Source organism: Oxyura jamaicensis, chromosome 4 (assembly GCF_011077185.1).
Source record: "Oxyura jamaicensis isolate SHBP4307 breed ruddy duck chromosome 4, BPBGC_Ojam_1.0, whole genome shotgun sequence".
In the NCBI taxonomy this organism is placed as follows: Eukaryota; Metazoa; Chordata; class Aves; order Anseriformes; family Anatidae; genus Oxyura; species Oxyura jamaicensis.
Genome location: NC_048896.1, coordinates 6,463,037 through 6,472,901, shown reverse-complemented (window position 1 = coordinate 6,472,901; position 9,865 = coordinate 6,463,037). Strand labels below are relative to the sequence as shown.

Below are 9,865 nucleotides of genomic sequence, written 5' to 3'. Positions count from 1 at the left end.
GGCGTGCGGCCGCCGCAGCGAGCGCCAGCGGGAGCGGGCTCGGCACGGCTCGGCTCGGCTCGGCTCGGCTCGGCACGGCACGGCACGGCACGGCTCCCGCTGCCCCTCGCTATGCCCGGTCCATCTGCGGCGCCGCCGGCTCGGAGTCTTTAAGCGGGCGGCGTTGGCGTGGGCGCGGGGATACCGCCGCCTCCGGTGCCCGCCCCACGCCTCTCCGCTCCGGCCCGGCCCGGCGGGCGCTGCCCGCATGAGGACGGCGGGCCCCTGAAGCCAGCGGCCGTCGGGGCGCGGCGCGGCGGCCGTCGGGGGCGGGCGCGGCGATGGGGGCTCTCCCGGCGCTGCTGGGGGCCGCCTTGCTGTGGGCCGGCGCCGGAGCCCTCGTCAACCTCAAGTACTCGGTGGAGGAGGAGCAGAGGGCCGGCACCGTGATCGCCAACGTCGCCAAGGACGCCCGGGACGCCGGCTTCGTGATAGACCCCCGGCAGCCCACCGCCTTCCGGGTGGTCTCCAACTCGGCCCCCCACCTGGTGGACATCAGCCCCGGGTCCGGGCTGCTGGTGACCAAGCAGAAGATTGACCGGGACCTGCTGTGCCGGCAGAGCCCCAAGTGCGTCATCTCGCTGGAGGTGATGTCCAGCTCCATGGAGATCTGCGTGATCAAGCTGGAGATCAAGGACCTCAACGACAATGCGCCCAGCTTCCCCACCGACCAGATCGAGCTGGAAATCTCAGAGACTGCCAGCCCCGGCACCCGGGTGCCACTGGAGAGTGCCTACGACCCGGACTCGGGCAGCTTTGGTGTGCAGAGCTACGAGATCACCCCCAACGACCTCTTTGGGCTGGAGACCAAGACACGGGGAGATGGGTCCCGCTTTGCTGAGCTGGTGGTGGAGAAGAGCCTGGACCGCGAGACCCAGTCCCACTACAGCTATGTGATCACGGCGCTGGACGGTGGTGACCCGCCCAACTTCGGCACGGTGGAGCTCAGCATCCGTGTCATTGACTCCAATGACAACAACCCGCTCTTTGAGGAGCCTGCCTACACTGTCAGTGTGCCCGAAAACGCCCCGCTGGGTACGCCAGTCATCCGCCTCAATGCCTCTGACCCGGATGAGGGTACCAACGGCCAGGTGCTCTACTCTTTCCACAGCTACGTCTCAGAGCGTGCCCGGGAGCTCTTCCAGATCGACCCCCAGAGCGGCCTCATCACGGTCAGCGGCGCCATCGACTACGAGGAGGGTCATGTCTATGAGCTGGATGTGCAGGCCAAGGACTTGGGGCCTAACTCCATCCCTGCCCATTGCAAAGTGACCATCAGCGTGCAGGATGCCAATGACAACCCGCCCCTCATCAACCTGCTCTCTGTCAACAGTGAGCTGGTGGAGGTGAGCGAGAACGCCCCGCCGGGGTACGTCATTGCCCTCGTGCGGGTCTCGGACCGTGACTCCGGGGCCAACGGGCGGGTGCAGTGCAAGCTCCTGGGCAACGTGCCTTTCCGGCTCCAGGAGTACGAGAGCTTCTCCACCATCCTGGTGGATGGGCGGCTGGACCGGGAGCAGAGGGACCAATACAACCTCACCATCCAGGCCAAGGACAATGGAGTACCCTCCCTACAGGCCACCAAGTCCTTCACCGTCAAGATCACCGATGAGAATGACAACCATCCCCACTTCTCCAAGCCCTATTACCAGGTCATCGTGCAGGAGAACAACACCCCAGGGGCCTACCTCCTCTCAGTCTCTGCAAGGGACCCTGACCTGGGCCTCAACGGCAGTGTCTCATATCAGATTGTACCCTCCCAAGTCAGGGACATGCCTGTCTTCACCTATGTCTCCATCAACCCCAACTCTGGAGATATCTATGCTTTGAGGTCCTTCAATCACGAACAGACGAAGGCCTTTGAGTTTAAGGTCTTGGCAAAGGATGGAGGTAATCCCTCTCTGCAGAGCAATGCCACCGTCAGGGTGATTGTCCTGGATGTCAATGACAACACGCCCGTGATCACGGCCCCACCGCTGGTCAACGGGACTGCGGAGGTGTACATCCCCAGGAACGCGGGGGTCGGCTACTTGGTGACAGTGGTCAAGGCAGATGACTATGACGAGGGTGAAAATGGCAGACTTTCCTACGAAATGGTGGAAGGAGACAGAGGATTTTTTGAGATAGACCAGGTCAATGGAGAGATAAGGACCACCAGAGCCTTTGGGGAGAATGCAAAGACAGCCTACGAGCTGATTGTGGTGGCTCATGACCATGGAAAAACATCTCTGTCGGCTTCTGCCTTGATTTTGATATACCTGTCTCCGGCCCTCGATGCCCAGGAGTCCATAGGATCTGTTAACCTCTCCCTCATTTTCATTATTGCCCTGGGGTCTATTGCTGCCATTCTTTTTGTCACCATGATCTTCGTGGCAGTAAAGTGCAAAAGGGATAACAAGGAAATCAGGACCTATAACTGCAGGTAAAGAACACCTTTATTTCTCTGTGCCTGCCAGTGTCTGCTTTGCTTTTTGCAAGCACAGTTGCTTTTCCGTTTGCTGTTGTATACTGGGGGGCTTAAATTTGCTTTAGGAACAGAAGTGAGGCACTTGTCCCTCTCGGGAAATCTCCTGAGAGGCTTTAAAACGTTCTTCTCCGGGAGACGGATGGAGACCCACCCGAGGTGCAGACGGCTGCGATCTCTCTCCACAACAATCTGTTGCAGCAGGCGTTAGCTTCTGCACGCTGTGGCTGGAGAGACGAGTGCGGGTCTGGCTCGCCCTGCTCCATGCAGGAGGACCAGGGACACCCGTTCCCTGTGTACCGGGGGTGGCCGTGGGACCCGCGCCCCAGTGGGAGCACGGCCGTCGCAGGGCGAGCGGCATGGCCGAGTGCAGTGGGGCCCTTCGGCCCTTCCTTTCCCCTCAAAGGAGTCATTGTGCGCCCGTGGTGCGGATGCAGCTTTCGGCCACAGCTGACAATGGGGGCCAAGGGAATAAACGCTCCCCAAAATCTGCCATCTCCCTCGGATGCGATGCTGGCGAAACGGCATGGCCAGTTTGGCTCCGAGTGGTGGCTTTAGCAATTATTTTTCCGGTGCTGCGTTATTTTGCCCTGACTGACTGTGGGCTCCCGGTCCGAAATGCAGGAGGACAGGTCATCCCTGCGCCTGGAGCCGGGCAGCGATGAAAGGCGAAGATGTGGAATGGAGCCCCTGAATATGTAACAGCCCCGCGATTATTGTCTCCCTTTTACTATTCTCTGTGTTACACAAGTTAGTAGACAAATGCTAACCACACATGAATATCAATCAGATGCCATAAAAGAGCAGCTGCAATGCCTCATAAATGGTTTAATCCTGTTACTAGTGAAATAGCCATGACTTCTCCATTCCTTCAGCACTGAGTCATTTCAGATGGGAGGAATGGAAATTAATTTTGCTCTACCTTTGAAACGTATCATCGCCCCTGGCAATTCCGTAGTGCAGGGGGATGTGCAGTCTTTAAAGTTTTATTTACACAGAAATAATGCTGGAGAGTTCCACGTTTTCACAGCATAAAGTATGTTTATAAGCCTTTTTGATGATGAGGGAAAAATCATCTGCAAATAAAGCTTGCTCTGTGCTGTATTATGGGATGCCTAGCTTTAAACGAAAGATACCAGATTTTTTGCCAGCTTGGCCCATTAAACAAGAATAGAAGCTGAACGTATAAAAATCAAGTTGTGGCAGTGCCCCTCACAGCTTCACGCATATGTATAAGCACTGGGTTTACTGTGATGGTTTAGGGATTAATGAAGTGCAGTTTAATTAAATAATTGGTCAATAGAGAAAGGACAGCAAAATGAATGCCTGCAGGAAATAATTGGGATCTCACATTGCCAAACTTAAACGTTTAGGTAAACAAAACAATTAATGCTTCATCAAGCATTGTTAGACGACTCAGCAGCATATAGATTGTTGGCACAACAGAAATCCCTGTCTTCTTCTGATTTATTTACGCACTCGGGGGAATGCATGGGCTGTTATCAGTGTGATTCTGATCAGGAGAAGTCAGCTGCAGAGGTAAAGAAGAAGTAATAGACAGCAGTCCTTGTGGCCGTCAGGCACCCTCTCCCCATGTTCTGTGTGTGCATTTAGACTTACCATTTCCTTATTTTAAAGGTTCTTTACAACATCTGCTGGAGAGTCTTCATAAAAAGTGTTAATTTATGAGGCACATAAGATTATACGAGAGAGCTGTTCGACTTGGTGGCATTTTCATGCCCAGACAATTAGCTTTGTGGAACAAGAATATTTGTCCAATATTTGCCTTTCTAGATAAACTGTATTATTTATTCATCCTATTATTTCTGTTGCAGCTATTGGATTTCTTTTTCTTTCTCTCTCTCTTTTTTTTTTTTTTTTTTTTTTTAATGCTGTTATCATAACAAGAAGAGGGGCAAACTCCCAGCTTTCAATTGTGTGTTTCTGACTGTGGGTACAGTCCGATATGTTTCCCTGGGAAATACTGAGCTGCCTAGCGCTGCGCGTGCACAAATGCATCTGTGGGGCATTCACTGGGTTGCATTGGCCCCTATGGAAAGAGCAGCCACAGTCACTTTGAGCTGAGTGTGCAGAGTTAACACAAGGTGCGGTCATATTTTTTCATTATGTCCTCTGTGGTGTTTTATGGAAACTTTTTTACCTCTGGTGTTTTGTAGAAGACAAACAAGGCACTTCATCAGTTGATTCTTTTGCCAGGTGGAAAGCAAAGAGGGGAAGAAAGGCAGAGCAAAACAAGCTTGCAGTAAAACAACAACAACAACAACAACAAAATACAGGTCAAAAAGGATCATTTCTCTTTGCAAAACACAGTTGTTGTTCTCCGATTTCTAGAAGACGAAAGCCTTTCCCAGCAGAAGGGTGTGTGTATGTCAGGGGGTGAATGAGGAATAGGTTACAGTTGGAAAAAAGATTTCAAGTTATCAGGTATTATCAAGAGATAGTCAAAATACGAGCACTTTGGATAAAACATTAATAAACAAACAGCCTTTGGAGTATGAGAAAATAGAGCTTGCCAGCTAGGGCTGCTCTAGGTTTGGTTTATTTACTGCTATGGAAAATGAACTGGGAAAAAATCCGCTATTCATTTTGAATTTTCATTACGGGGACCAAATTAAATCACTTTTTAAATCCTTATTACACATGGAAATGAATGCAGGTACCCTTTTCAGTTCATGGATTTTAACATCTCAATTTTTCTCTTCTGCAGGCTGGACTTTACTCCCAGTAACTAAATATCAGCAATTATAAAAACTAGAGAAAAGCAGATGCATTTTCCCTTGCCTTTATTTTTCATGTTTGACCTAAAAACATTATACATACGAAAATAAGCTAAAGACCATTCCGTGCCACAAGATCCCAAACGTGACGTAACGTGCATGACTCAGAAACCTACACAGAGATGGGGCCAAGCCCTCTGGGTTTCTGAGCGTTTTTTTAAGGGGCAGAGTTTGGGATGCTCTCAGCTGTTCCTTTTGCTTCCGTCCCTTAGAATCGCAGAGTACTCCTACGGGCATCAGAAGAAATCAAGCAAGAAGAAGAAAATAAGCAAGAATGATATCCGCCTGGTACCGCGGGATGTGGAGGAGACGGATAAAATGAACGTTGTGAGCTGCTCCTCTCTCACCTCATCCCTCAACTACTTCGACTACCACCAGCAGACCCTGCCGCTGGGCTGCCGCCGCTCCGAGAGCACCTTCCTCAACGTGGAGAGCCAGAACAACAGGAACGCTGGTTCCAACCACATCTACCATCACACATTCGCGGGGCAGAGTCCCCAGCAGCCCGACCTCATCATCAACGGGATGCCGCTACCTGAGGTGAGTGCCCGCCTGGCCTTGCGTGTGCCGGTGCTGCCGTCCCAGCCGGGCTGTGCGTGCCGCGGGAGTGACGGCGTGCTGAGCCGGGAGCTCAGGTGGGAGAGATGGGCGAGTGGGTGACCACTTCTTGTGAGTTTGCCTGGCTCTGACAGCTGGTCACGAGTGGGTGTTTCACCCCCTGGACACTGCAGAAACCAGCAGTGGTGCTGGGATGGTTGTTGCTGGCATGGCACGGCTCTCTGTGAGCTCGAGCAGGCTGGACTTGGCTGCTTTGTAAGTGGGTTTCGAGTGTGTTGACTTGAGGGAAGAGGTGCCTGTTACGTGGTCAGGAGTATTTTAAGAGGTCCTTAGAAGTCTCTTTGGTGGCCGTCACTCATCCCAGCAGCATGTCATGCTGGGATGCAGGCATGTGCCCAGCTGTGTGTTCTCACCATGCGCACCAGCGTGCTAGGGCTGTGTGATACCTGATGAAGGCAGGTATAGGTGCTGCTATGATCCATGCTGTCCTCATCAGGTTCTTCTAATTCATCGGCTTTCCTGTACATCACAGGCATCATTTAACGTTGCTTGTTTGTCTCTCTTTGAATTATTGTTTGGTATTAAGCAAAACAATCAAAGGTTTGTCATGTTTCCCGCTTTGAACGGAATAACAAAGCTGAAGAAGCACCTAAAATATTTATGGCTTGCACTGTTTTGTGTTCGCTGTACTGGTGTAAATGCAAAATGATGCTCCTGAAGACAGTGGAGCTGCTTTAGATTTATACTTGCGCTATAGAGAGCAGAGCCCGGCCTGCTGTGTGAGTCTGCAGGGCTGCTGGAAGCGGTTGGTGCTGGCAGGCCTGATCTTGCAGCATACGTACGGCCGAAACGCTCCCTGAACTCTGGTATTTTAGCCTCCAGTAAGGCTGCAGAGGCAGCTCCTGAGTGGTCACACAGTGGTGTTGGCATCGGCAGTTCAAGGCAGAGGTTCAGCTTTTAATTCCCTGGTGGCAGGGAGGTGGCTGGCTGGCTCCTTGTGGCAGCTGGTGGGCTTCAGCCTGCTCCCGCACCCTGAACCTCTCCTGTCCCAGTGTTTCAGGCTCCTCACTGTGTTACAAGGCTGCAGGTTGGGGCTGGCTGAGCCCACATCAGTACCAGTGTCTGAGCATGGAGCCAGCGCACGCAGGTGAGTGCCCGTGTGCCTTCGGGGGTAGTGGTGGTGACAGGGTGCTGGTGCATGGGGCTCAAGACCGCCTTGACTCCTGGTCTTGGCACAGAAGCAGTGTTGGGGTTTCTTAGCAATAACTGGATGGAAATGGCCTGGATATAAGAGCTTACATAATTCTGCTTGAGAGTACCCAGCCGTAGACCTGAGCAGGCTCTGGTGGGGAGAGGTAGGGACTTGCACCCACACAAATCGGAGCGGTTTGGGTTAAGCCTGACTCTGGCCAAACGCAGCAGAAGAGCTGCTCCCAGAGCTGCCTGCTCCCAGGGAACCATCATCCCTGCGTTTGGGGATTCCCACTGATGCTCACATGCACTCCTTGCTCAGCGATGCCTTGGGTTTGGGATGTGCTGCCACTGGGATGACAAGCCAGGGGGGTGCTGTGCTCCAGAGCCCCTGCAATGTGCATTCCCAGACTGTGGGGCCAGGGGAGAAGGAGGGGAACGTTTCCCTTTCCCTCTGCCTCCAGCTTGCCCCTTCCTTCTCCCAGACCATTTGAGGCAGGATGTGAAGTGCTGATACCTGGCCTGGATAAATGAATTTGTCTTAATGAGTGCCTCGCTTTGCTGCCCTGGAGTGTCAGCTAAAAATGCGCCCTCTGGCAGCCCCGCAAGCATGCAGGAGGGCAGCTGAAGGTTTCCCAGCTCAGCCTAAAGACTGGCTCCCTCCACACTGGGTGCTCTTGCAGAGCCCTGTCCCAGCCCTGGCAGATAACGGAGAGGGGTTCCCGTGGCTCTGACGGTGTGGAGCCGATCTGGGGCACGGCAGCCTCCTGCACGATGACATGTTGGGGCTGTGAGCTCGCTCCCTGGGGATGCTGTACAGGAAACTGGAAGCTGCTGGGATCATTGTTTTAGGGAAGTTTTTTTATTTTTATTTTTTGTTTGGAAATCCCCGGTGGTACGTTTCCAGCCATTGCAAGGGCAGTTATCCCCTTGCTAGTTGCATTTAGGATGCAACTAGCTCCTAAAAACCGGAGTGCCCCCTGAGGGTGAAGCTGCCTGGTGCCTAGAGCTGCACTGGGAGGCTCAGCGGTGACCACAGTGTCCGCCCTGTCCCACCACGCAGGGTGACCCAAAAACTGCCAAAGACAGCCCTAAAAGCAGATGGGGGCTGTTGTTGATCATCACCATCTCAGGAGCAGCCTACAGAGGCTCCTCCTGGCTTGCTGCACCTGCTCAGGTGTGTCCAAAGCATGCGTCCTCCTCCTGCCCACCTCCTCTGCAGGAGCTGGCCTGGGTTCTCTGTCACCTTCCCACAATCCCACCACCCAAATCCTCCTGCTTCTGCTGTTGGAGCATTGCTGCCATGTGTCCACACGGCTCTGTCATTTTGGTAGCGGTTGCTACTCACTGTAATCATATCCTTGGGAAATATGCTAGTGGTGCACACCTCCAGGTGCAGATGATTTAATAAATACAAAGCTGGCCGGAGTGTGGAGTTTCCAGAGCCTCCAGGAAGGCAGCAAGCTATTAGCTTTCCCTGTCAGAGCTGAATCGTTCCCTGCAGCGCCTTCGGTAGGACTTTGTCGGGGCTGGTTGGAAGTGCCTCTGGTGATGAGGCGGCCGCCGCATCCCCCGGGAGCCTTTAATAGGTGTCAGTGTCAGGGAGATAGTGCTAACGCTCCACCTAGGAGTGACTTCTCCTCCTGCGCTGATGGGAAGGCAAAGCATCGCCTGATAAAAGATAAAATACAGAGGTAAACATGTAGCTGGCGGTGTCAGTTAGCATATGATGCTCGTGTCTGCAAGTAAGTGATTGCCTCTGAAAATGAGCACCATCCTCGCAGAGGCTGGCTTTGTGTTGGCTTGATATGTAGCTGGTCTTTAATGTGAGGCTCATTTACTTTAACAGTCAGGAACCTTGAAATAAAAGTCCCCGGGGATGGGCTATTCGCGGAGTGAGCGGCTCTTTGGGAGACATCTCCTGCGCCGTGGCAGCGGGACGCGGTGGCAGAGCCATGGCCACACCGTGCCAGTGGTAATTGGGTTTGTCTCTGCTCCTGTGTTCCTCTGCTGATCCAGAAAGGATTAAACAGCCACGGATTTCAACCTGGCTCCGAGGACGCAAAAAAAGTGCGGGATAACCCTCAAAAAGCTCTCCCCTTTTGGGCTGCGCGGTGCCAGGGCTGCCAGGAGGACGTGGGGAGCTGGTGTGGGATGTCCCAGTGCCAGTGGCCCCGGGTGGGCTTGGCCGGGTCTGGGCGCGGTGCTTGAGCATCTCCTCCACCACAGGCGGAGGCACCAAGTGCTCCCCTGAGCACGGCTGGCAGCGCGGGCCTTGGCCCCAGTTCGTGTTTCAGTTTCTGCTGCAGGTGGAAGAGCAGCAGGCGTGGAGCTGCGGGGGCACTGCCGGGCAGGGCTTTTGCTGCTGCCAGGTGCTTTTGTCTTCCTGGTGAGCCCGAGGAGAAGTTAGCTTTGAAACCAAAAGGGCTTGTTGTCAGGTCTTGCATGTATATTGCTGGGAGTTTTACCAGAAGATTAAAAATCAAAATTAATAGGAGCCATTAGGCAGCTTCCTCGATAAAAATGCACGTTGCGTTGGGGTGGTGCGGAGAGCAGTCTGAATGCAGAGCGTTTTAGGATCCCTGGGACACAATTTGCATGCAGAACGGCCACCCTTGGGTAACACTCGCATGCCCAGATTTTGACTTGAAAAGAAAGCGGTATGTGTGCAACAGCTGCACTGGTTGCCACAGCTGGTCTGACACCCCACGTTTCTCTCAGAGGGCTTCAGGAAACATCACCCTAGTGTCGTGGGCTGCCCCGGGGTGGGGATCATCCCACAGGCACAGGGATCATCCCACAGGCACAGGGATCA

The 9,865-nt window shown here is 53.5% G+C and overlaps 1 protein-coding gene across 3 annotated transcripts in view; it reads left to right on the top strand.

Annotated features, from left to right (window-relative positions):
* The first annotated feature begins 21 nt into the window (after window positions 1-21).
* Window positions 22-9,865, top strand: part of PCDH19 (protocadherin 19) — a 57,730-nt gene continuing 47,886 nt past the window's right edge. For all 3 annotated transcript variants that reach the window (XM_035325357.1, XM_035325355.1, XM_035325358.1), the window contains exons 1-2: window positions 22-2,461; window positions 5,514-5,841. In XM_035325357.1, the coding sequence (XP_035181248.1) occupies window positions 321-2,461; window positions 5,514-5,841 (2,469 nt within the window). In that variant the 5' untranslated portion in view covers window positions 22-320. The remainder of the gene's footprint in view (window positions 2,462-5,513; window positions 5,842-9,865) is intronic.